A 27,937-nucleotide genomic window follows, 5' to 3' on the forward strand; every position below is an offset into this window, starting at 1 on the left:
TCTTCACTGACCTCGACTCCGCCTCTCGGTGATCCCTACAGGCTACAAATTAAAAGTAAGCTGATGGGAGTTACTTGGCTTCAAAGGTGGAAAGTAAAAAAGAAAAAAAGTGGTGCAGACGCATGGAGGGTGAGTGCTGAATTAATTACTATCGGATGTGCAGGTAAAAAAAAGAAAGGAGGGGGGGATGAAGAAGTTTATCCTCATGGATGGATGACGGGGGCGTTGAATTTGAGTGTGCATGTGGTAAACTTACCGGAAAGAAGAAGGGAATGGAATCAGTGGGAGGTGGGGACCACTGGATGTTGATTTCCAGTGCTGGCCTCCCCCCCGGTTATCAAGCGGCCCCCACTCGCCCGTCCGCTACGCAGATATCCACGCTCCCTTCTCTCTCTCTCCATTCATTGGATCATATTCATTCTCCTTCTTTCCTTTCTACCCGTATAAACACACAACAAAGCGACACCCATTCGTATTCTTACGATCTCTCACGTCAACAGTCGTATACAAACCTACCTAGTAGTCATAATGCAAAGCAGAGAGAGAAAGAAGGAAATGAGATCCCCGCCCCTCTCTCTCAATCTCAATCTCAATCCCCCCCCCCCTGGCCTCCTCGCCGTTACTTACTTCCGCTTCCTCAATTTTAGCCGTCCGATTCCTCAACTCACCATGTATCCCATTTTAACCTTCAATACTCCAGACACATCCTGAATCCTGATCCTCCTCCTTTTTTTTTTTTTTTCTATTTCTCTCTCTCTCCCCCCCCCTCCCCCGACGAATTATTTCCCAGTCTCGGAGCAATCGGGAGATGTCGACCGAAGTTGGAAATGAGCACGTCTACTACCTTCCTTGCAGCTTCTGCAACACCATCCTCGCGGTACAGAGTGTTTGTTTCTTCTGCTTTGTATATTATAAACATCTGCAATTCTGTATGTGTCAAAATTATGCACCTGTTCTGGATTTCTGGTAGTCTAATCGTGATGCTTAAGACGGATGAGCATCTCCTGGAAAAACTGAACAAGGAAAAATGAGGAATAACCTTGACCACTTGACTTCTTATCTGGGATTAATACTGGTTGCACCCCACAAGAACCATGATCTACATGAGCTTTGCTTCTTGTTTTCTGCAAAAAGACTTCTGGATGCCATGCCTTATCTCCTCACCTTTCTGTTTCCTTCCACTTCCTTCCCATTTCAAGAATTCCAGCTCCATCCATTTTCAAGGAATTGCCTCGAAAGGTGAGAGAGAGAGAGAGAGAGAGAGAGAGGGAGAGCTACTCGCTTAGTTTGTTCAACAGGTCATTAGATGTACGACCGAAAGCATAAGAATCCTAACTAAATGTAGCCTGCCGTTGCTCATTCGTCCGTAAATTTAGGCTTTTGTTGCATAAATTGTTGCTTGAATGCTAGATTGACAGCGTCTTTACGGCCGAAGCACTTTGCTTTTAGCGGCTAGTTGTTTGCAAGTATATGAAATCAATAAAAGCAACCAGATTCACTTTCCTCTCTCTCTCTCTCTCTTCTACATTCTGTTTCTGCCTTTATTTTGGCCAGTCGACTCCGTTAATTGATGGATCGGTATTCTTTCTCTTGAGAACTCATGCTTTATTGAAGTACGGGTGAACTAGATGTTAACAGCCCATCGCCCCTGAAAAGACGCTTGAAGGCTCCCCTATTCTCCCAGCCTTCGAGATCCTGATCTGCGTCGGCATTAATGGTGTATTGAAAGATGCATTCAACTACAGCTTCCATTCTAGGGTCAAGTACTCCTTGTCCATGGGGTTCCACGATTCCATCATGATTTCCTTTTCTCATCTCTTATAAATTTCTTTTTCATTCTCATCGAGAGAAAGGACATCTTTGATAGACAAGCGAAAGTAATAAAACAACTTGAAGCTAACTCTAATGAGAGGAATTCCCTTCTTTCTCTTTGCCATGCACCCCTTTCTTACTCTTTGATGTGTGTGTGTGTCTCTCTATCAAACATTGGCAGGTAAGCGTACCATGCAGCAACCTTTTCAACATATTGACCATAAGATGCGGCCATTGCTCAAATCTTCAGTCTACGAATATGGGAGCGTTGCTACCGACACCCATTCCCTTTAAAAACATGCAGGTAACAACCACAAATCTCTTGCCCAGAAAATATAGATTTTGTTTATGAGGTAACTATATGTGGACATTTATACACAGCCACATTGGTGTATGTAAAAGTTAATTTGAAATATTCTTGTTGAAGCGTGGTCTTTTTCTTTGCACTATAAGGTTTAAGATTGTCGTTGTACTTGTCGAGCATGTTGTGTGAAGCTATAAGGGAAAAACAAGTGCACTTCCTGAAACAAATCAAGAAAAACTAATCACCTTCTAATTAATATACTTTTGGGTTTGAAGTGTACATTAACCGATCTACGTTTATCATTTTAAGGGGATGATGAATTGATTGACAAGGAAATTAGTATCGTCTTCTTTAGTTGCAGAATCTGCAGACTCATGTTTACAGCCCTCAACAGCTCGGAATGGAATTTGGGTCTTCTTCTTCTAGACTTCGCACAATTTCCATGATGAGCCATGCGAAGCATGCGCAAAGGCTGGCACCTAACAGACGTAAGTCTCCTCTTCCTTTTACTTTTGTTTTTTTATCTTCTTTTCACATTTAATTTTGACAATCTAGGTAGCAGTGGGAACCGACAAATCGATTAATGATTATTTTTCATTGTTTATGTGCATCCTTGATGAATTAACATGAAAGAAAATCATAGTTATTTTAATTTTCTTTTTTTTTTTCGTCCACTGCATGTTCTTAATTTCCACAAACTGAAAAACATTTTTTTTGGTTCACATGTTCTTCCTTCCAAATCTCGAGTAAAACCTTATATGATAACTAACAAGACCTCTCAAACACTATTTATTTTCAAAAAATAATTAGTCGTGTTTGCAAGACCCAAAGAAAATGTAGGTTCTTACTAGTAAGAATGAAGTTGTTGCTTTTGTGCAGCACCGGAAAAAAGGCAACGAGTCCCTTCTGCATACAATCGATTCATTAAGTAAGTATGAACCGAAATTTCCTACAGCTAACAGATCAATTCATGATCTGGACATTTCCGTTGTTCCCTTTTGCTTTTTTTTTTTTTTTTCTGTTGGGTTTTGTTTGTCTATGTGGGTGAGGGATTTCAACATTTGGTCTAGCTGAGTTATTGATCATGATTGAGATTAAAGGAGGTCAGAGAGAGGAAGGGAGGGGCTGGGACGTGAGTTCTTGTGCTTTAATTCGGGCTCACCAGATAAGGATACCCGGTGCTCCTTTGTCCATATAAAGTGTTTGTAAGTAAGCAGCGTACGTGCCTTGCAGGGAAGAGATCCAAAGGATAAAAGCCTGCAACCCTCACATCAGCCATAAGGAAGCCTTCAGCACAGCTGCAAAAAATGTAAGATGTATATCCCTCAAAATTTCTTCACTAATTAATTATTAGGATAGCATGCATACCTCTTCCATTTTGCTGGTGAGGGCCCAATGGCGCGGTTGCAGCACTGACCAACCAACCATTATTTTGCTGAGTCTCTTTATCAAATGGGTTTTTAACATCCAAAGAGAGCTAGCTGCACACACACACACACACATATCTTAAATTGTCTTACTCAAGTGGCTCAATGTCGGCTACTTAGATGGAAAAATTAGAGACGTACACGATTGTTAGCAATCGCTTTACTTAATCAAAATAAAGGAACTGTTAGACCACAGCTTGCTGCCGCTTTTATTATTTTGAAAAGTTCAAGTAGATTTCCCTTATTTTCCCAGGAAGGGCAATAAAGTAATCACATTCGTGGTGTAGTCACTTTCTCTATCTAGAAATTCAACCTTGTTTTTGTGAGCTTCATGTTCTTATGATTAGCGTTCTTATTGAGAGAAAAAAGACCTCCTTTATCATCTTTTTCAGGTTTTATGGCTAGAGGGGTGAACGCTGGTTTCCGGTTTCCACGTTAATATATTCGAAGCATTGATATATACTTCATTTCCGCGACTTCTCCTAGCAAATTAATGAGAGGGTTAATTTTTTACATTTCTTGATTTCAACAATCAAGTAATCTTGTTTGCATATGCGGGTAACAAGGAGTTACAAAAGAAATCAATGAACATAAGTTATGAGATTTAATGTTGGAAGCTTGTCTAGTTTTGAACTTTGATTTCTCTTGAGGGCGGCCCTAAAGTTAGATTTGAATCTCTGAGAGGGTAGATACCTTGACATTGACTAAGTGCAATTCTATTGTCATAATTTCTGGTTTTTCGATGCAGTGTCTCGGTCCAATTAATATTGACGTTGTAGAATAGAATGCTCAAATCGACTGGTGGAAAGGAGGGGGGGTGCCTAGGCCGTGGCCACTCCAACTACTTGAAAAAAAAAAATTACATTACAAAAATCGAAAAATTTTGGTTCGGTAATGTATTTTTTATATTCAGATTTAGTTTGGCCCTACCTGGATGATAAGTTCGATAGACCGTTTGGCCCACCCCCGAAAGAAATCTTCGCTTTGCCCCTGATTAGAATAACATGATTTGATGAGGATAATATAGAAAAGAAGTTAGATGAAGAAAGCGTAGTATGGTAGAGAAGGAAGGAAGGTGGTAGAGAAGGAAGGAAGGTGCAGCTCGCGTTACGTGTGGGTATTTGTTTACCTGATCAGCAAAAGTACTCCACATCGCCTTTACAAAGGCAGAGAGAAAATGAACAACTTAAAAGGTGGGCCTGTAAATTAAGCAGGAAGTAGATTGGGGCATATGCTGTCTAAAATTAAGATATATATACCGGAAATGATGATGGCCATTTGGCAAATTTCAGTTAATTAATTGCTGTAATTAAACTGTGGAAGGCGTCGATAGATGCATCCACTGCAGGTATTCCCTAACCTTCGGCGGTGCCCTCTCCTCTCGATCGGTGAGGTAGGGATCAGGGAGACCTTTAGAAAAGTTACACGTACTTGCTTATATATTTAAGATCCAAAAGTTACATCTAGCTCGACTCAGGAAATTAATCTCTAACCTTCGCCTACCTATATAGGTATAGGGAGGGAGACCTTTGGAAAAGTTACATGTACTCCTTCACATAGTTAGATATTCGAAGCTTAACAGGAACCTCTGATGGCCATCCTCTTAGTAACACAGGGAAGGAGACCATTCGGAAAGTGCCATGTCTGTTAACATTCTTCATGTACGTAGTTAGAGACAACAAAATATACAGGACTATCAAATAATGAAGGACTCATTGTAATTCTGAACTTACTTGATAGGGTCATTTTTTGACGTTGAGCATTTAATTTGAAGGGCATCAACTGAAAAAGAGACTTTTATATATTCTGCACCTCACTAGTCCAACATTCTTTGTCTAGCTAGTTTACTACGTTTGAATGGCGCCTGCACTTATTTGTATTGTAAGCTTTGCAAGCAACTCGCACATATCCCCTTTCACATGCATGCAATTTGTTTGGCACGAATAGTACCTGACATAATTGAAATTCTTGTTAACCACTGCGACTACTGCGTGCAACTGATGGCGTAGACACAGGTTGGCTAGCGCAACAATGTTATCCTTGGGTCAAACGTGCTATCGGTTGCTTTAAATCCAGAACAATTGCATTTTCTACTAGCAAGCAATTCGTGCAAGTGATAGTTCTGATATATAGGAGTACTGGTCGAAACATCAACAGTAATATCAAACTGAACTGATGGCCTGATTTTTTTTTTTTTTGAAAAAAAAAATTATAGTGGCATCTACTCTTAAAAACTAATAAAACGGCACTCCATTTATTCATTTATTTATTTTTGTAGTGGGCTCACTTTCCTCACATTCAATTCGGATTAGCTTCGGAAGGCAACAAACAAGCTAAACTTGATGAACCTTTTTACGTGGAGGCGCTGCCATGACTCAATCTTTTCAATAAGTACTGCAAGCACATAGGTGCAACTTAATATTTCCTTTTTCAATGTTTTAATTAGATCATTGCGGATCACTCGGGGATCCCCAAGACGCCATTACTTGCCAGTTTCTTATTGATCTTATATATTGCTTCCATCTTGCACCGTGATGACGATTTGTTCCATAAATGTGATTAATATTTTTCCTTGTATGAAGTTGTCATTTTTATCATGTACTTGGATAATAGTTCAAAAATAAATGGATTACCCGCTTTGTTAAGCAGTAACGAAATTGAATTCGATGGAAGATATGTTGCCTCGATTTATTCTTGACAGGCGTGTAGTTCAATTTCATATCATGCTCTCTCTCTCTCTCTCTCTCTCTCTCTCTCTATATATATATATATATATATATATATATATATATATATATATATATATATTAGGCAGCATAATAGACCGGGCGGTTTATAGTCATGGACGTACATTCATAAGTTTATGAGCTGTCAATATATAGACTAACGTACATATATAGTAGTCTTCGACTCGTATATAAGTAGCTAGACTGGGAGAAGGTGAAAGGCAGCCCAATGCGAAACTTTTGTAAAAAATGAATTGTCTGAGGAGGGGCGATCAGCTGCAAAATATTTATGTGTACGTGCACTTGGAGTTCTCTTGTCGGAGAGTGACATTTTTGCAGAAAACAGAAGATGGCAAGCTCGGGGTAAGTTTGATTAATTGAGGAACAGTTTTCTACCAAAAGGGCCGAGCTCTCTGTCCTCCGACCGCCATTCCCTTTTCCGTCTTTAATTCCAACTTGTCGGAGAAGCTTAAGGTTGAAAGAGGCAAACCCCATGCATGCTTAGGTCTTTACATACCAACATCATAATATGAGCCAGGTTAGTAAGAACTGACCTCAAGGAGAGAAGGACAAGGTCCAAAACCTGGAAAAATCTCATGACTTCATCTGGATTTGGAAACAGAGCACCCAGGGAAGGTGGTCAGGATAATCCAAAGGAATAATTCTGTTAGGGATTAGGCATGTAACTGCACCTCCGCCGGTTTTTGTACGTAAGAATCTGATATTTTAAGTAGTCGACAAGACTAAACGCATGCATGTAACATTAATTGAGGGTCATAAGCAATATTGCTTCGTAGATATAAATGACCGTCAGAATCAACTAAAACATGAAAGCTGTAGGGGTACTGGAGAAAAGGGCCAGCTACGCGCATCAGGGGTCGACCTGTATATCTTTGCTCTAATTTATTGATTTCTAGGAGCACGTTAAGCAAGAATTTGTCTGCACTTTTGGGCATTTATGCCTCTGGCAGATGCCAACTTCGCCCCATGAGTGATGAGTCTCATACCGCGAAGCTAAATTAACAAATTTTGAAAGCCGAGCTGCCGAATCTATCATCCGATCTAGCAGTTGTCTTCATGCATGCACATGTACTATGTACATGTACGTAGTTTATGCCTTGGCGTCTGGCATGAATCTTGAATAACAGACTCTCAGGATCACAAAATTCATGTCGACTGATCAGAAAATAGTCGCTGCATGTTCAGCGACAGCCTGCTAAAGTATCATGAACTCGGCCTCCCCGTTCTCAAAGAAAGAAAAGGAAGGCAAGGAGGTCCAGAGCTCGCATATCTCGAAAGAAGAAAACAACTATGACGGGGCGACGATGGCCAGTTTTACACGTACGACTCTGTGGTGCAAACTGCAAAAAAATTCAAAAGTTTCGAATGGCGATCATAATGCACTACTCGACTGGGTAGCACGAACTACAGCATGTCTTATCAGGATAAACATATTTAAATCAGGTAGTAAGCGCGAGAATCTCGAAAATATGGGTTTACAGCACACACAGAAACACGCTCTTTTTCTTTCTCTTGCTCTCTCTATTTTCGTTGCTTCCAACTTGCTTGCACATTGGGAAGGAGCTTCGGCAAAAGATGTTGGTTTAGGAGGCCGGGACCGTTGGTTTTGCTCGAAAGTAGCCGAACAGTCACCGTCATTTAATTAATGAAGGCAGTGAGGGGGGAGTTAGGGTGACCCCACCCCACCCCACCCCACCCAGACGGCAGGCCGAACCCCCGCCCTATCTGCACATTTAATGTGGAGATATCGAGTGACGCGGTTGGTCCTACAACTGCACTGCGCTGCTCCAGTCCTTGTGATTCTTACATAACCGCTGGGTCGAATTGCAAACAACGGCAGACAGCATCAGCTCCAGCTTCTTCTCCTCCTATCTCCTTTTTTTAAAAGCTTTTCATATTTTCTCCTTTTCAGGCGCTACGATTCTGTGCTTGTCACTTCACATCATCACATAAATACTACTGCGAACGTCTTTTTTTCCACCTTTTAGTGCCTTCTCTACAGTGAGAGGTAACATTCAGCTCTGAAAAAGAGAAAGAGAGAGAGAAAGGGGAGCAGCGTGCCGTTGCAGCTTTGTCATTCACACGTCAACTTCGTCCGACTGCCTAGTATGAAAGTTCGTGCCTCCTCGTCCCCCGGGAAACCGAATGACATCTCCCCCTTCCTTCCCTTCAACGTCTTCCTCTTCTTCTTTCTCCCAAAGGAAGAAAAGAGTATATATCCTCATGTTTGGCCCTCTGGTCCTTTCGTGTATCATTTTACCGTAAAGCAAAGTATTATAAGTCAGCGAAAAGACATGTTGAGGCACACGATGCTTATTACAAATAAATTCCGTTCCGTAAAATTGTTCAGAGGAAATCCCATCCCTTGCACTCTTCATTGCTACTAGACAGAGACATGTGCAGGTCATTGTGATATAAAACCTTTGGGACAAGCAGCTCAACTTCCAACCCAACTTATGAACATGGTCGAACGGCCAAAGCACAGAATAAATCTCAGCTTCGTGTCGGTGGGGTGTCCGCACTTGCACCATCCTCCACGAAATCCGGGAGACTCCGATAATACGCAGTGTTTTTTTTTTTCCTTGATTAATTTTTGTCTCTTCCCACGCGTAGGCTAGCTCCTGGAGAAATTAAGAGCCCAGCATAGCAACACCAGCAGGAAGACCCAAATTAATTAAATTAAGCTGTCATCGCTCTCTCCTCAGGCTTACTTTAATTTCTGTCCATTTAAGGAGAAAAGAAAATGAAAATCTTTTAATGCCGGGGAGTCGAGGATTTTCCCCAACAATACAAAACAACAGTCGTTGCCAGCAGGGCCAATAGAAGACAGCTAGGGTTATAATAATGAGAGGAAGAAGACAAAGACAACGGAAAAGAAAATCTAATTGTGATCATATTTGGGGGGCCCTATTTAATAATGCAGAGGGAAAGCATGAAGTGGCGACAAGCTTTGGGGAAATGAGAGAGAAATGATGGGGGGGAGGTAAAGGAGCTCAGGCGTGGCCTACTCGTGTACACAATCTGAAACGTCAATTCTTGCTTTTAATGAGGAACACGCTTCTCCACGACGCTTTTTTACCGTCAGGAGGCGTTCGCCTTGTTTAGCTCTGCAGATCTCCCCACCTCTCGCTGAAGGGCGAATCAAGTTAAGTAATATCGAGATAGGCCTTAATTTGTGTCGATCCTCCTCCTGCGACTTTGCTTTAGGCCAAAAGCACAATGCCGTCTTGCTAATAGCGAGTACAAACGGTTTGGGCTGTCAAGACCCTCTTTGCAAATCCATGCATGAAATTGTAAGTTTTAATTGAACATTACCCACCCCCAACATCGGATGCACTCTCTGTTTTAAATACCCACGATGGTAGCAACTATGTTAGAAAGAAAAGCTACATCAAGGATAAGTATAACTAGACTCCAACGTCAATCCTTTTCATTTTCCCTTCATCCTTGGTAATTACTACCCACTACTTCAAGGACTAGCCAGCAACCATCAAGATGCATGCCGTGGAGCACAACGGCACAGGTATCTCAGAGAAGAGATCTTGGCGAACGAGGCCTATCTCTCCGAGCAGGCCCGGACAACACCCTGTCCATGTGATTGATCAGCTGTTCCAACAGCTGCAAGTTTACCAGCCGTAGGAAAAGAAAAGAGATCCATCGGCATGCATAGCTTGGCGTGGCCACCTTCCAAATATGACCCTCGGGCTCCGGGGAGGGGAGCTTCTACCCTTCTCCTACCACAAAGCCCTCATCCTTGCGCCCCGAGGATCCGTCCAAGATTTGACGCTTCTGCCATCTCCAATTGCTCACCTCCCTGCTCCTTGTTGAAGAGCTGTCTGCTCCATTACCTATATATGCTAGCTCCTCCTCCTCCTTGAGTGAGAACGTCCCACAGTTGAGTATTTCGACCATATAAGGAGCTTCTCTCTCTTGCCGCATGGTTTTCATCAGGATTGAGATTGGATGTTTGAGCCTCTTTGAGTATAGCTCCCCAAAGCCAGCTTCATTCATGTCATGCAGGTCCGTCAAACCCAACCCTCCTCCATCAGTCCATGGATCATGAATGACGATACTTCACTGATTCCCAGTTGTACCCAAGAATCTCGATCGAGACCCAGACCAATACACAGGAGACCCAGAGAAGACCGATTTAGCAAGAGTTAACCTACCATCTCTATACACAGACTCCAAGGCCTCGACGATTCAATTCAGTCTCCGACTTAACGCGATCCCGGTTTTTTCTAGTTGGGGACCAACCCCCGAATAATCTCGTTGGTCTTACATGCACAGAATACACCATCCAAACTTATGTCTCTATTTGAATATAGAAACGCAAAATTAAGCGGCTGGTTCTTTGAAAGTCTCCAATTCAGTTTTTCTCTGTGTCGCTACTCTGTCAATTCCAACTCTGGGCTCTCAGCGACGCAACATCAATTTTATCCGTCACCACCTGCTACTGCAACTCTCCTGTTCCCTACTACCGAAACCAGCTGCCCATGCGTTACGTACGTAGATGCCCGGGAAGCTGCAGTCACTGACGGGAGAAAAGGGAATGAAAAGATCCATGTACCAAAAGCACGAGCTTTAATATGAAAATTGCGCTTGTCTTGGTTTTAATCCATACGTAAAGCTAGTTCTATACAAATTGGATTTCAACAAGAACCAATATTTGGATTTTATGCCAATGACTCCAATCAGAAAATAACGGATCTCCAACTACGACTGAAAATAGCAGATCTATTGGAGCAAAAATTCCCTTCCAGGCGAATTTCCTTCTAGGCACAAAAGGGAAGAGACACCCTCTCCAAAGAGGGCGAAGCCCTTCCTCTCTGCTCCTACACTTGATAGAGAGCAGTATACCTGCCAACTAGAACATCAGACATTCAATATTATCAATTCAAAAGAACAAGGTGATCCAATAATTCAACCAACTATCCTACCTAGAAATAACTGTTGATCAAAACAACACAATCCATTCGTTTCCACCCTCAAGACGCGTACAAACTTCAAACACAATGAGCCATCCAAAACAGGAAGGGTTGAGAGGAACCCCTTTAAACTTGTTACCGTACAATCGAATCCCAGTCTATACTCGCGGTCCCGGGCGTCCTCATGGGCCTGACAGTCAGGGGGGGTTCATCTTCCTTCATCCTCGTATGTGGGCATGTGTGTTGAGTGGGTGTGTGCGCGCGTGGGAGCGTGCGCGTGGAGAGAATGAATCCCTTCTGAAAATAGAAAGATGGAATAGCCTTGCTTACGAGGAACGCGGGAAAAATTTTACATATTAGAATAATATGAGACCTCTCATACAAATAATACCAGTACAAGTAGGCTAGTAGCGAATTGTTTATGGTACAAAACAACAGGCTAATACAAACAAGTTTTTGGATAAATCCTACGACTGAACCATCAAAATTGGAAACAGACGGTGAAAAAAATGTAGCCACCATAGAAACAGGCAACAAATCACAAAGACTGGTACTCTCAACTTTGGTAAAAGCCGACACCGCTGAACTTTCACGATGATGATGATGTGATCGGGTAGAATAAAAAGAAATATACCACCCACACCACCAGTAAACCAAATGCTTGAGACCTTTATAGGGAAGAGAAATCGAAAACATTACTTTTTGCGACTTTTATCTCGCTTCATCCGTAAAAATTTCCGACCAGATTTATCACCACCATTTGTACCCAACGAGAAGCTACCACCTGCAAATTCTAAGCTACCACCACCAGCAGCAAATGGAGAGGGTGCCGGAGGGGTTGACCCGCCTTGTGGAGCACCAAATGAGAAGACGGGCTGACCTGCAGGTGCACTGGGGGAACCGAACGTGAAATTCGATGAAGCTGATGAGGTCATGGTAAATGCTGGAGTTACAGCCATAGATGCCTGGACCGTGTCCTCAGCCATGCTGTCCTCGATGTTCATCTGATCATTCCCTGGTGACGCAGAAGCAAATGCCATTAAAGGCTGAGCTGGAGCTGGTGCTGTTTTTGAAGCAAAACCTATGGATGGTGCTGAAGATGCAGATGCCGTGAAAGAAAATAATGACCCTGTTGAAGCAGAACTACCACCAGAGGAGCCAAATGCAAATGGAACGCTGTTGGAAGAAGTTGATGCTCCAAAAGAAAATGCACTGGCTACTGGAGAAGATGCAGCACCTGCTCCAAAAGAAAACGCAGTAGTAGATGGAGAAGAAGCACCGGGTGACAGCCCAAAAGAGAAACTTGTGCCCACGGAGGAAGAGGAACCAGCCGAAGGTGTTCCAAACGAAAAGGATGCTGTTGACGATGATGTAGTGGTAGAACCGACTGATGAGCCACCAAAAGAAAACCCTGTTGTTGCAGGGGATAGAGATGCAGAAGCGCCCTTTGATGACCCACCAACAGAGAAACCGGCTGTGAACGCCGGTGATGTATTAGAACCCACTGATGGTGCACCAAATGAAAACCCTGTTCCACAAGACGAGGATGTAGCAGCTCCCATGGATGACCCACCAGCAGAAAACCCTGATGTTGATGATGGCAATGTAGAAGCACTCACTGATGACCCACTGAAAGAGAACCCAGTCGACAAAGCGGACACTGTCGCACTTGTTGTAGCCCCAAAACTTCCAACTGCTGAAGACAACGAGGCAGAACCAGAAGAAAATCCACCAAAGGAAAACCCAGTTGATGCAGGGGACGAGGACGAAGTAGTGACAGCTGATGATCCTCCAAAGGAGAACCCTGCTGTTGAAGATCCAGCACTAGCAGCTGATCCTCCAAAAGATAAACCTGACGTTATTGAAGCAACACCAGACGATGATCCTCCAAAAGTAAATCCAGAACTTGCAGGTGAGGGAGAAGAAAATCCAGAACTAAACAAGGACTGAGATTGGCTACTAGATCCAAATGAGGCAGATAGAACTGTAGACGATGATGAAGTTGTTTGGTCAACTGCACCAAAAGAAATGGAACCTAATGATGAAGAACTAATCGCCGGACCAGAACCAAAAGATGAACCAAAGAGAGAGCTGCCAGACGCAAAAGTTGAAGCAGAACTTAGGCCAAAGGTCGGCAATGAAGCAGATGAACTAAACTGACTTGTACCACTGGGTCTGGTATCCTCAACAGGCGTACCAGTACCAGCCTGAGGCTGAAGGTCAACAGGGGGCACAGTAGAACCAAATGCAGAGGCAGAGATCTGTAACCTGCCACTAGCAGATGTGGTGGTGTGAGATTTTTCTGACATTATAGGAGAAGCTGATCCATTCTTGCCAAGTACTGATAGGTTCTCTGATACTTTTGGTGTCAAATCTGACAGGTCAGGCCTAGATGATAATGGAGAAGAACTTGCACCAGAAGCTGCATACAGGTTTCCAGTACTAAACTGGATGCTGCTAGAGGCTGATGGCAATGCGCTGGAGGTGGTGATGGTGGTGGCGTTAGAAACAGCAGAGAAAGGTGCCAATGGAGCAAATGATCCTTGAGATGCAGAACAGCTAAACTTTGAAGATCCGCTGCTTAAATTGGGAATGGATGATGTACCAAAGCCAGACAGAATACTGGAAGAAGATACGGAAGAAACTGCAGGAATAGCAGTTTCATCTACTCTCTGTTCAACATCCTTATACGACCCGAAGTTTGTCTGATGAGCTAAAGTTTTCAAATCAGCAACAGTTTCACTGCAGCATGACAAAAAATGTTGGTTATTTAGGGAGGATAATTTAGGTTCACATAATGACAAAATGTTCTCCCCAAATACAAGACACAAAATCATGCTAGCATTAAGACGAGTATATACTCCAATCACTTCATTCACCATGCTACAAGCTTACCCGGATGCTGCAACTTTATCTGTCCTTATCTTAAAACATGGAGCACAACATACATATATACGTCTGTTCTTTTGTGTGTGTGTATGTGAACAGCAGACAACTGCCCTAAATTATGCAAACGTTTGGGGCCTGATGCATCAAAGTAGACAAGCCCCCACCATGTCACCTTTGGGTCAATGTAACTGATTATTCACTGGTTTTTTTCCACGTTTCAACAATTCCAGCTTACAAATAAAGGCATCGAGACAAATCCAATGAATAGCTTTTGAAACCAAAATTTGAAAAACTGACCTTGAACCAGTTTTAGTTTCACCGCAAATAATCTTACTTAAAGCATCAACTCCAACAGAATCACCGCAAATATTCTTACTTAAAGCATCATCTCCAACAGAAGTCATGGCGATACTTGGAATCATGGAACTCTTTACAATGGCAGGTTCCTTGGTTTCAACTGGCTTGTCATACACTGGGAGTGGCTGCACTGGCAGTGGTACAGCAAGCGTAGAGGATGGCTTAGAACAAGAGTTTAATGGTGGCACCACAGAAAAGGTAAAATTTGAGGCATCATGAATAGCAGTTCCATTAGTAAACAAGGGACCTATAGCAGTAGCAGGCTTCTTTTCAGGAGGATAACACAAAGGCTTCTGAGTGGAATTTTCAGAATAAGGCTTTTCTTTTTCTATTTGGGCAAGAGATTTTGCCGAGACATCACCAACATTGCAGCTATCCTCATCCATCTGCATAGTAAGATATAAACTATAAGACCAAAAATACTGACAACAGAACTCCAGAATTCAAAAAGAATAACTAATTTACAATCAAAATGTAAGTAACCAGCCATCAAAATCTAAAGAAAGAAGGCATATTGCGAATCCAAGAAGAATGCATATACAAGAAAGGCAGTTATTTTGTTTAGCTGATCTTTCCATTTTGGCTGCAAAACCTATCTCCTAGAAAGAGAAATCATAATGAAGTTACACAACTGCAAACCTCGGGTGCAGCCATTTGAAAGGGTCGCCTAGTTTGAGGATGTCTCTCAGCACTGGAATCTGTACTCATCTTACCAGAAAGAGAATCAGCAAAATTTGAAATCCCATTAGTTAAACCACCTTTAGAAGGTGCTTTAAAGGCTTTCTCAGAGGTTCCAGCAACAAGCCCATTCTCTTCCATCCTGTCTTTCTTCGCAATATGAAACGATTTCCCAAAACTATCAGAACCATTTGATGCAATGACCTGTCGATCAGGCACCTTTGCCATGTCTATGTCCTCCATGCTTCTGAGGGCCTTCCCACCCAACATACCAACTGTCAATTTAGCAGGTGATTTCTCTCTTGCAATAGCTAACTGCAATTCAGTTGATTTCTCCTTTGGAGATGGCGCCGTTTTATCAACCTCTTCCAGTATTTTCCTAGCTCGTTCACTAGACTGAGGAGGAACAAAAGCAAAATTTGCAAGTTCACATTTGTCATCACCATTTTGAACAGCCAGACTACTTGTAGAAGAATCACATTTTTGGAAAGGCATCTGGATAGGTTTCTGGAATGAAGAAACAGAGCTCTGACGAACATGAGACCGTGATGAGGACAGAGAAATAGCAGTAGAAGGAAGACAGTTTCCTTTAAAAGAGGGCATCAAGTTCGACTTCTGGCGGATTCGTCTCATAGAGCTGATTGATCCAATGTCACTTTCAAAAATTGAACTCCTCCGCTTCAGGACCTGAATAACAATAAAACAAAAGTCATTAATGCTAAATGGTACAAGTGTGATCCATGATCTCTAAGATGGCAGCTAAACAATGCAGGTGTCCAATCTGCAGTAGCAATTAACAGTGAGCAGATCAAAGCAAGCACAAAATGGCCATGCAGTGGAAACTGGCAAGGTTGGAAGAATGATCAGGACTTGCTGCCTAGATGAAGCACATGATCAGTTTATAGGAGGTGAGGTGAAGCAAGAAAAGCATAAAAAGTGTTTAATGTGTGAAAATGCAATCACTGCTTTCCGTGCTTATCATTTTGGAAACTTAGACAGCACATGAAGTGATGAACCTTGAAAATAGCCCAAACATGTGTGCATAATATCTAGAATCACTTACAGAACACACACACACACACACACACACACAGAGAGAGAGAGAGAGTTGTTCACTATTCAAGCGACCTGCTTTTCATTCATTTAATAATCTTGCAATCATCTATATCACATACATCCAGTTACTTTGGGGAAAAAAGTTGGCCATAAGGATTGATTGGCATAACTCAGTTGTTCCCTATATTCACACAGACACATATATTCACACACACATACACATATATATGTTAAAGCACTTCTCGATCAGACTTTCCTCCAAAGCTTTTCTAAATTTTGTTTTCTTGAAAAACCTTCAGAAGATCAATAATAAATTTAGAAAGAAAAAACAGAAAAGTTATGAAATTGTGAGTTCTCTATAACTTTCAAAATAATTCATAAAAATCCAAAATAGTTTTTAAAAATTAAAAGACTAAAGAAAAGGGACATATGCACTTGACTAGAAAAGTAAAAACTTTTCAAGGTAAGAAATCTAACAACACATTTTCTTGATAAGATCCCCACACTATTTTCAATTATAGCTAATATTGCTGACAGACAGACACACAGATACACACACATATCATGGAATATGTGAACTAGCAGAATATGCCAACTATTCGCACTAATTGTCGGTTTTCAATCTATTTGATTGGTGGTTCACAGGACGGCACGTGTAAAGTTAGTTTTTCAAGTTCATGTACAAGTCATTCACCATTTTGAAAAGACCAATTTTGAACACAATTCTTTAAACTAATAATTAGTTGATCAGACAGTCCATAATCAAAACACATGATCTGCTTATTTACTCAATCTGAGTTAATAGGAAGGTTATGTGTAATAACTATGAGACTCAGAACAACTTCACTGTTAATACACAAAATAGCAAATGTAAAGTTACTTTTATGTTAGATGAAGCCACAAGCATCGCTATATTTTTTAAAATATTGTGATAATTACGATAAAAGCAAGAAAAGAGATAAAACCGGCAAATATCATGATATTTTCAAAATATTACCAAAAATAAATATCATGTTTTCATCACAATTTAAAAAAAAATATTGCATTTTTTCGCAATAAAAACACGTTTTTATCGTGTTTTTTATTGCTGTCTAAACCTGCGCTCAAACAGGAGTATTGTCGATACTTTTTGGAAAAATTTTAAAACTTTAACTGAACGTGCACCATTTCATTTCTAAAAAGTATCAGTTTTTGTAAACAAAAAAAATTTGAAGGGCAGTTTTGAACTTTTTTTTTCTTCTTAATGAAAAAGCACTTTTTCCCTCCACGATAGGGTTTAGGGCCTTTGGTCATCGCTGCTCTTCAGAGATTCAGAGAACTTGGAGACGTGAGAAGAAGACCTGCATCCAGCGGTAGGTTTTATTTTTTGCAGTTCTTTTTTTTTTGTTGTCGATTTTCCTTCATTCCCACCCGCTGCACTTTGCAGATACGTGGAATGCATATTTTGATTAGATATAAGGACATACCGACACAGCAACAAATGACTTTTCTTTCTACTCAGATAGACTTGTAACTTCATAAGGCTGGTAATCATCAATCTTCAAATTGCTTCCCAAGCTTAAAATTTTAACTATTCAATAGAGGAACAGTGAATGGCAAGTCTTTAAAAAATTGGACACATTTTTGCGAGAAAAATAGCTTCGCCAAAAAAAACCTGAGAAAAACCTCACCGATATTTTCCCCACACTGATATTTGTGGCTATGAATGAAACTAGTATTTTGACAGATTGACTTTGAAAGCTATCATTATATAGTGACACCTTTCAAACCATCGAGTTGATCAAAATACTGATTACCATTGCACATGATCCTGAGTGCAGGTATTCTACGAATCATGTACTCTCTCTCTCTCTCTCTCTCTCTCTCCCCCTCCCCCCCTCTCTCTCTCTCTCTCTCTCTCTCTCTCTCTCTCTCTCCCTCCCTCTCTCTCTCTCTCTCTCTCTCTCTCTGTGTCTCTCTCTCACACACACACACACATATAGGCATACACATCCTTTCTCTCAACCATTAATAACATTTTTGTTCCAATTTTTCACTTGAAAATGTGCTACTTGGCCATTACTCATGATCCAAGAAGCCTTATGAACTAGATCTAGCTGAGAAAAATTATTTTCAAATTTTGGTAAAAAGATTTAGAACCCTACCAGATGGAAAATTAAGAAAAGGAGAAAAATGTAAAAAGGAAAAGGGTAACAATTACCTGCTTACGGATGGAAGGTGCATCATTAGCATGTGTCCAGTGTGAAGATCCCAACAAGCCAATATAGCTATCACCATTAGCCTGGAAGAAAGAAGAAGACTCACAAAACAAACCACTGACAAGATAAATGCAGATTGAATAGTTCATACCTCACGGTTGACCTCTGTAAGAAGTCTAGGATATGGAGAAGCAGGACTATACAAGACAGACCTGCCTCCTTGATAATCTGGGGTGAAAAAGGCATCTTCCTTTGATCCAGAGACTCCAGAAAATTTACTAGCTGTGACCGACTTTATAACATGGGGAAAACTCTGAGCATTAGGTGTTAGCGATGCAAACTCCCTGTAAGTCCGGCTTCGAAGACCTGAAACTGCTGGAGATAATGCAGAAGGCCTCCCTCCCATAAAAGCTTTTGCAATTTCAGTGGGCGAAGCAGTTGTTTCATCAGTTATCTGTGAAATATAACAGACAATGTGTTCTTCAAGAACATTACAATTTTGAACATGTTAAAAATTCAGGAACTTGTAATGCTGACAAAAACTAAACACTTTTAAGCTTCAGATACCCAAAGCAGTTATCCTTCCACACAAAGCGAGCCTGGTCATACTTTGCATGTTGCACCAGTCAAAGGAGATAAATGCATAAGACGTTCTGTCCTGAGATAAATTCTAATATTTTATTTTCCTTTTACTGATAGACAGATAAAAAAAGGTAACTAGATTTTGTCCCCTTTTCCCATAAACTAAAATGTAAGACTCAGTTTGTGTTCAAAATCGACAGCTACTGAATGCTAATCTCATGCGAGACTCAAAACACTTATACGGTTACCATGTACACTGGAATCTCTAAATTATGCAAAACACAAAAAATCTCATATATGACTTGTCATCCTACCATAGCAAAAGAACAAATGAATGGCCTCAATAAAATCCAATAAGCAAAATAAAGCATATACTCCACAGTTCTCACCAGGTTATTTACATCTCCAGACACCGGGGTACTTATGTTGTTCTTGGTCATAGGAGTGGTTGCTGCATTTAATGTATTCACCTGGATCCTTTTGCCTTCACTATCTTTAGAAGAATCAACTACTCGAGATTGCAAAAGCTCTGTCAAGCGCTTCAACTCATCCCTACAAAGTGATAGCCAGACAAAGAGTACAAACCCTCAGATACTACGTGTCTAAGGATACAATAAATGTTGAAGATCATCATACAAGCAATGAAAAATCAAAGAAGCAACAGATAATGAGTGCCTTCCACCACTCAAATTTCAAATGTATGCTGCAGCTACTAGAAAAACCCTTAAGCAATCTCCAATTGACAACTACTCGACATTAAATGCATGGGATCAAAATCGTTATACTTTTAAGGACAGAAACTGCTGTTCCATTTATCAAACAGAAAAAGGGAACAACAAAGGAATTTTGTGGCAAACTGTGTCATATTACATGGACTCTCTAAATTGGATGCTCAGATTAGACATGGCTTGAGTGCTGAGCGCAAATTTCAAGGTCAAGCATGTCCCATGCAGTCTGTGGCACCTAACTATTTTTGAACCTTTAGGTGCATACTGCACTCAAGTCAACAAAGAGTCCAATGCAGCCAACATCACCTCTGCATGCACCAGGCTATGTTTGTTCAAAATCTAGACTTGGTCAACTTTCATCCAGTTCTATAATTACATAATAAAAAAATAGTTTTAAAGTCAAAGGGGCAAACCTCTCTCTCTCTCACCAGATTATATATATATATATATATATATATACAGACAGATATATAAAGATTAAACAATCATGTTCTCCGCCCCTCAAACCACTCAAACAAATGATAAAATGGCCAAAATGATTGATTATGATTCACATGGTTTATTTGACAAACAAAGCCTTTGAAGTACATTATTTTAAGGACTAAAAATATCAAAAGCATGTTTTGTAACAAGGAAACCATGTTGAATCTACGTATACCATCAAATCAAGTAAAACTATTATCTAGCCAAGGAGACAAAAAGTCAGGAACACCAAACACCACTCAGTTCATATATACATATGTGCAGTGTGTGTCTCTATTTATGTAGTGTGTATGTGTGTATCTATGTATGTATGCATGTAGCCACAAATATCATTTTCAGGTTGTAAATGGCGAGGTTTTGCATGGGTATAAAACAGCAAAGTTGTTTTTGACAGGAAAAAAGGGAAAAAATTTGGCAAATTTTTAAAATTATTAATCTTTCTGCGAGAATAAGAAAGGCAGCCAAAATCCTAAAAATAAGATGTAAAAAATGTGAAAATAAAAAAATGGTAACTAAAAACCCTAAAAAACACGAAAAAACATGAAAAATGAAAAAAATGGAAAATATGCAAACAAGGATGAATAAAACACGTTTTTTCATTTTTGACACTTTTTTCAAAAAAAAAAAACGTCTTCTTTCGCATTTTATTCGGCTGTCCAGTTTCAACATTTTAAACACACTTTTTTTATGCTGCACCCACATCTTAGACCCATGTGACCTAGATGGCAAATGACATGGATGTCAACTCACAAGTTGCAAGGTATTCAAGATAGCACTTGCCTTGACAAGGTTTTATCCTTAAGCATTCTCTCAAAATCATCAAGCCTATTACTTATAGAACTTGTAATTCCTCTTTCTTCTTGACTGGTAAAATCTTCTGGTTTGCCTTTTAACAGATTCTGCATCATCTACAACAAGTATAACACTCAAAGGAAAAGAAATGATAAAAGCAAAACACTGGCTAGAGATTCCAATTAACGTAAAATCTCAAACAAAAAGTCAAGATCATAGTACATAGAGGCAGAAAGCTGAAACAAGTTAAGCACCTGAAGTCCATGCTAATTAAAAATTTAACCGAAAAAAAAAGAAGTCTCTGCATATGGTAATACAAATAAAACTGACAACATATACAAGTATTGAAGCACATGCTGCCGGGCAGACATATCATCAATCTGAATCTGTTAAAGTAGATTTGGTGAAATAACCAAGTGCAATTATATCACAAGGGGTGCATTTGTTGAAAGTTGAAACCCATTTCGAAGTGAGATTTGATGTTACAACAAGAACTAAGGAATCCATCAAAATACGTCACCTATCTAACAAAATCTAGCTTGTTCAGTTTGAGCACAACTTGGAAGATAAAAGACATATTTATAAAGGAACCCTAGTTATAGAGCAGAAAAAGGTGGTCTCGTAAGACTGAATGCAACCTGGAGAACACTGAACACAAATATATCTAAAAACAGCATGTCATAAACTCAAAAGTGCATTATAATAAACTGTTGTGAAGTGTGCATAGCAAACTAAATGCAACAAGTATCTTCAATTGCTAATGCGCTACCACAGAACAATGTTCTTTGGGAACATGATAGAAAGGAACTACACCTTTTGATCATGGCTAGCGTGCCCATAATATGCAGAAACAGACTCCTCCAAGTAAGTTACTTCAACCCTTCAAGAATTTTGAGAAGCATCAACTTCTTACAAGAATTATTTGCTAATGCCATGCATATTATCGCTAGTCACAACTCACAAATAATGTCTCAGAGTTTTAAATGGCGAAGTTTTTCTCGGGTATAATAAGGCGAGCTTGAAAAAAATGAGAAAAAAAGGGAAAAATACAGTAAATTTTTTAAAATTTTAAAAAACGAAAAATGAAAGAAAAATAAAATAAGTGAAAAACTAATAATACAAACATCAAAAGATAAGTAGATTTGCAACAAATAAAAAATAGAAAATGAAAAAAAAAAACTGTTTGACATTAAAAAACTGAAAAAAACGTTTTTTCGTTTTAAACATTTTTTTTCAAAAAAACACATTTTTTTTAGTTTTAAATGGCTAGTTAATTTATCGCGTTTTTTTGCATTTTTTTCAAAAAAAACGTGTTTTCTGTGACTATTATTATCGCTAATACATGGCGTAAGATTTTGAAGGTTCAACATATCCAACTTCATCAAGAGGAATCAAACCAAAGGATGGGCCATTTCCAAGCATAACTAGTAACAAGGTCAGTATCAGATTGCTGAGAATTAACAAGTGTGCTTCAAAACATGCAATCAATTTCTATACATGGATGACCTAGTTAACATAGAACAAGTAACACTTTCACGTGCCTATCAGAATATGAAAATTCAGTGCAACATTTTCATGTGGAAATATACACATATATATAAATATATATGTATGTATATATATAAGATCTCAACTCACCTCAGGTTCTGTTTTAGGATGCTGATGTATCGTCTCAATCTTCACATCTGCTTCAATTGCATTAACAAAATGGAAAGTTAAGGAATATGAAAATACCATGTGGTACAATACTCTATCAAGAACGTCCAGACATAATGCAGACAAGTACATCACGGAGACAACAAAGCAATTACACAATATTCTGTCGAAGATCATTTTCTAATTTTCGGAAGCACTACACCCACACTTAGAAGTTTGAGAAACTTCTTCATTTCCAGTTTGAATAAATGATTTACCCACATAAACAATAGCACATTTTTATTACTGAACAGCGCGTAGTGCCATACTACTTGCACCAAATCCTAACCAATAATATGAACAGTCCAACTTTAGACCATCATGGGTAACTTCCACAAGCTGATTTCCTAGAGGCATGTGAAACAGAATTCCCCACAAGTTACACAAACATTTTGTGCAGGACAAAGTTTCCATGATAAGCAGAACAGGGAATCTGCTTGTCAGGACGAAGAAATAAAGGACTATATGCTCCCAACAACATGTTAATCTAATTAAGTAAGGTAAAGCATAATGTTTTCGATGGTGAAAGAAAGGGCATCTTAATTCCGCTCAGCTAACGCCGCAATTATGACTGCCTTTAACAAACCATTCAGCAACGGAGAACAGACACTGAACTGGCGCTACAAGCGCGCAACCTACAATCCAGTTACATCAATAAGAACAAAAACCCTGTAATGGGCAGGGAAAGAAAGGGAAAACAAACCAGGGCTGCTGGCGGAGGCGGTGAGGCGCTTCTGGAACATGGAGGCAAAGAATCTGGTAGCACTGCTCGTGATTATCCTCGACGCGGGATTCACGATCCTGGAGAGCCAACCGTTCCTCTTCTCCTCGGCCAAAGGGTTCCTAAGAGCGTGCGAGCCGGTGGCTGGCCGGTCGTACGGTGTCGAGGATTTCCTTACGGGGCGCTTTCTAAACTTCCCGCCCGCACTGCCTTCATAAGTACCGGTCTCCGTCGCCATTTACAAAGAAAAAAAAGAAGAAGAAGAAGAAGAAGAAACGGAAGAAGCCGCAGATAAAGAAGGGTGACACCAAACCAGGAGGGCGGAATGACGAGGAACGAACAGGCGTAGGCAGACTAAGGGTGAGGGACGGAGGACGGGGAAGAATTGCTAGGGTTTTTATTTCCCCTCTTTCTTCTTCTTATTCTTCAAAATAAAAAATAGGGGGGGAATGAGGGTTTAGCTTTTTGGCACGGATTGCCCTAATTCGCATGGCGGCGGCTGCTGCTGCGGTGACTCTTTACGAACCAGAGATTGGGGGGGGAGTGGTGGGGGGAAGAAACGAGTTTCTGGGTCTCCTGGCTGGCTTCACTCCGCGCTCCCCACGAAAACCCTCGCCTGCTCTCTCTCTCTCTCGACGGTCTTTCTCCCTACCATGTACTCTACGGGTTTAACGGAGATGGCCCTCTCTTCCATTTAAAATCCACCCTCCCACAGGAAGGGTGGATTAATTCAAAAGGCCCCTAGTGATCGGAGCATTCGATTTTGATGGATTTGGATTTAAGAATAATTTGTATCGGTCCTCGACGTTGCTTGTCCTACTGGGGAAACAATTTGACATAACGAAGACCTTGGTTTAATGAATAAATAGCATTTGACGTTGTCGGATCAGATTTGCAGAGGGAAAAAATTTAAGTTCCTTTTTATAATATGCTGCGACTTCCCAGAAAAAGGTTGCACGCTTACAATTAATAAGAGAAAATGTCATAAAACTATTGACGTATCATCTATGTATTACTTAACCAAAACGCCAATCTCTAGCATATTTTAAAACGATCTAACTTAAAAAAACATAAGATCAATATAGTCCCTTCATGGGTTATCTCCCACTTATAAAATACAGCATAATAGAGCTTTAAAAATAAAACACCAATCTGAAAATAATGAAATACAAATATATGAGAAAAAAATACCCAAAAAATATTGCAAATAGTAAGATGTTTGAAGTATACATATTGACTTGGTAAATCTCAAAACGATGTGTATTTATTATTAATATTCTAGTCAAATTTTTTTATGATTTACAAAATTAAAAAAAATAACAACTTGTGTGCGTGTGTTTTTTTCCGATACATAATTTTGTCAGCCACAAGTATGTCCATGCCCCCATAAATTAGTTCTACACCAATGGATGCTTCCACTCGTTCTTTTATCACTGGTAACTATTTGACTACATTGCAAACGCACTAGCAGCAACATTAGTTGCATCTTGCCACAGAGTCTTCAGAGACTTACTATATCAGACAAACAACATTATTAGATGTTTATTGGTTATTGCCACACAATATGATAGAAAATTTATAAATACTGATTATTTTTTGCAGGGCATGAGATAACTTAAATTGGAAGATGAAGTGCAAAATGATCTCCAGAGGGCCACAACAAAATTCACAAGTGATGAGACGATTTCAACAAACTGAACAAAATTCTTCAACTAATAGGAATTAGCGCACGTATATTGCAAAAGCTTAGGTAACTGTATATTAATAGGACACTGTTCTTGCTGTCATAATTATAAATCAAATGCGTATGCTTTTGTGGCGTCTTGGACAACGTGGGCAGAGTTTATTGTTTACAGTAACATAGAACTACTTTGTCTCTAGCGACACCATATTTTGTCTCTAAAGCTTACAAGAAGATAAGATGTCAATTTTTGAAGATGTCTTCAAGCCTTACGGGTTTTAGTGGTGAATGGGTGCAATGAATTGAGACGTGTTGACCTCCTCCTCCTTGTCTCTTATCATCAATGGAAGAAAGCGTAAATAAAGTCTTTACAAGAACTGAGAGATGACCCTCTCTCTCCCTACTTTTTACTTCGGTGATTGAGATGCTTTCAAGGAGATTGAGAGGGGAAAGGCAAGCTAACAGAATTGTACTCCCTAGCATTCTTGGCACGAAGCCACTAAATGCAGGCTTGTTCATGCTAACAGTATGATATTAGTAAGGCTGACCAGAACTCAAAAAGGCTTCATTGCACAGATTTGGAGTTGAAAGCTGAGAGGATGGAAAAGCCGATTACTCTCTATTGCTGAAAGGATTTGTCCAGTTAAATATGATTAACCAAGTGATCAATTACTGGTTAAGGGCATTCAAACTGCCTAATGAAGTAATTACCCACCTCATGAGACTATGCAACAACTTCATTTAGGGAGAGAGTGCATGACAATTAGAGGAGAACTCATCCCATAAAGAAGCAAAGGTGTTTTCTAAGATAGACTTGAGGTCCAGATACCATCAATTGCGAATTAATGAACAAGATATTCCTAAAACAGCATTTTGCACATGTTATGGGCATTATGAGTTTCGAGTAATGCCTTTTGGAGTCACAAATGCACCAGTAGCTTTCATGGATCTCATAAATCGAATATTTCATGAGTACTTAGATCGATTCGTGATAGTGTTCATTGACGATGTGCTAGTGTACTCAGAGTGTGAAGCAATGCATGCAGTACATCTCGAGCTGGTGATGAAAATATTGAGACAAAATCAACTGTATGCCAAGTATTCCAAGTGCGAGTTTTGGCTAGACAAAGTGAATTTCTTAGGACACATAATCTCTAAGGAGGGAGTGGCAGTTGATCCGTCTAAAGTGGAAGTTGTACAACTATGGAATGCACCAACTAATGTAACAGAAATCAGAAGTTTTCTTAGTTTGGCAGGTTACTACAGGAAGTTCATTAAGGATTTTGTGAAAATTGTAACCACAATGACTAAACTGCTATAGAAGGGAGTGAAATTTACGTGGACAGAGGACTGTCAAAAGAGTTTTCAGACGTTGAAAGACAGTTTGACTAGTGCCCCAATTCTAGCATTGCCAAGGGGAAGGAAAGAGTTTGTGGTATATACCAATGCTTCAGAGACAGGTTATGGAGCGGTGCTTATGCAAAAGGACAACGTTATAGCGTATGCCTCTAGAAAACTGAAACAACACAAGAAAAACTATCCAACGCATGATCTTAAATTAAGAGTTGTGGTATTTGCACTAAAAATATGAAGACATTACCTTTATGGTGTAGAATTTGAAGTATTTTCTTACCACAAATCTCTCAAATATTTGTTCTCGCAAAATGAATTGAATCTAAAACAGAGAAGATGGCTAGAATATCTTAAGGATTACGATTTTGAGATAAAGTATCATCCAGGAAAGGCCAATGTGGTAGCAGATGCACTCACCAGAAAGACGCTTGCTAAAGCTGGTGGACTGTTAACGCAGACATGAAAATTGGTAGAAGACTTTGAACAATGGCATCTGTTGCGAGATGATAGTGAAAAGGTGAAGTGTGCTGAAATAATTTGAGATAGATTTCTTGAGAAAATTATTGAGAAACAAAAACAGAGCCCTAAATATGCAAAGTTGAAACTTGAGTGTCACAAGAAGGAATAAACTCCTTATCCTGAAGATGATGATGAATCTATGTGGTTCAACGGTACATTGTGGGTTCCGAATGATCCAGAGGTGAAAAACAAGTTGCTAGAAGAGGCACACAAAACAAAATACACCATACATCCGGGAAGCACCAAAATGTATCAAAATTTAAGAATAAACTTTTGGTGGCCATGAATGAAGAAAGAGATTGTTGAGTTCGTCTCATATGCTTGGTGTGTTAACAGGTTAAAGTGGAACATAAGAAACCAGGTGGCTTGATGCAACAAATAGAGATTCCTCAATGAAAATGCAAAGACATCACCATGGATTTCATAGTGGGGTTTCCACGTACTCGACGACAGCACGATGCTATTTGGGTAGTGGTAAACAACCGCCTAACTAAATCTGCATATTTCCTTACTATCAAGATTTTACAATCACTTGAAAGTCTGGTTGATTTGTATGTTGATGAAATTGTGAGACTTCATGGAATTTCTAAATCAATCATCTCTGATGGAGATCCAAGATTCACATCCAAGTTTTGGGGGAGGCTACAAGAAGCTTTGGGAACAAAATTGAAACGGAGTACAACATTTCATTCACAAATAGATGGGCAATCTAAGCGGACAATTCAGACTCTTGAGGATATGTTAAGAGCTTGTGTATTGCAATGAAAGGGTGAATGAGATAAACATGTAAAGTTGGTCGAATTTGCCTACAACAACAGCTAACACTCTAGCATTGGAATGTCACCATTTGAAGCTCTTTATCGCCGACTTTGTATATCACCATCGTGTTGGACCGACATAGGAGACAACAAGATTGAAGATCCTTTAGTAATCCAACATTACATTGATCAGGTCAACATGATTAGAAAAAAACTTTTGGCAGCTCAG

General features: G+C 40.0%; 2 protein-coding genes across 6 annotated transcripts; one reads left to right on the plus strand and one right to left on the minus strand.

Moving 5' to 3' along the window:
- The first annotated feature begins 597 nt into the window (after nucleotides 1–597).
- Nucleotides 598–6,200, plus strand: LOC116246843 (axial regulator YABBY 5-like). Of its 3 annotated transcripts, none has more exons than XM_031618734.2 (6): nucleotides 598–877; nucleotides 1,994–2,116; nucleotides 2,478–2,604; nucleotides 2,996–3,044; nucleotides 3,350–3,425; nucleotides 5,822–6,200. In XM_031618734.2, the coding sequence occupies exons 1-6, from the start codon at nucleotides 809–811 to the stop codon at nucleotides 5,915–5,917; spliced, it is 540 nt and encodes a 179-aa protein (XP_031474594.1). In that variant the 5' UTR covers nucleotides 598–808; the 3' UTR covers nucleotides 5,918–6,200. The 3 variants fall into 3 exon arrangements, with proteins under 3 accessions (XP_031474594.1, XP_031474595.1, XP_031474593.1); XM_031618735.2 differs by lacking the exon at nucleotides 5,822–6,200 and adding an exon at nucleotides 3,936–4,286 and having other exon boundaries at nucleotides 599–877; nucleotides 2,472–2,604; XM_031618733.2 differs by having other exon boundaries at nucleotides 602–877; nucleotides 2,472–2,604.
- Nucleotides 6,201–11,544: 5,344 nt separating this feature from the next.
- LOC116246838 (nuclear pore complex protein NUP1-like) lies at nucleotides 11,545–24,057 on the minus strand. Of its 3 annotated transcripts, none has more exons than XM_031618728.2 (9): nucleotides 23,380–24,057; nucleotides 22,620–22,666; nucleotides 20,970–21,088; nucleotides 19,368–19,530; nucleotides 18,548–18,850; nucleotides 18,399–18,479; nucleotides 15,104–15,829; nucleotides 14,405–14,850; nucleotides 11,545–13,960 (listed from the first exon to the last, which is right to left on the minus strand). In XM_031618728.2, exons 1-9 carry the CDS (start codon nucleotides 23,633–23,635, stop codon nucleotides 11,914–11,916), a joined length of 4,188 nt encoding a protein of 1,395 aa, XP_031474588.1. In that variant the 5' UTR covers nucleotides 23,636–24,057; the 3' UTR covers nucleotides 11,545–11,913. The 3 variants fall into 3 exon arrangements, with proteins under 3 accessions (XP_031474588.1, XP_031474587.1, XP_031474589.1); XM_031618727.2 differs by having other exon boundaries at nucleotides 20,970–21,097; XM_031618729.2 differs by lacking the exons at nucleotides 20,970–21,088; nucleotides 22,620–22,666; nucleotides 23,380–24,057 and adding an exon at nucleotides 21,795–21,840.
- Nucleotides 24,058–27,937: the final 3,880 nt, after the last annotated feature.

This window comes from Nymphaea colorata, chromosome 2, assembly GCF_008831285.2.
Source record: "Nymphaea colorata isolate Beijing-Zhang1983 chromosome 2, ASM883128v2, whole genome shotgun sequence".
NCBI lineage: Eukaryota > Viridiplantae > Streptophyta > Magnoliopsida > Nymphaeales > Nymphaeaceae > Nymphaea > Nymphaea colorata.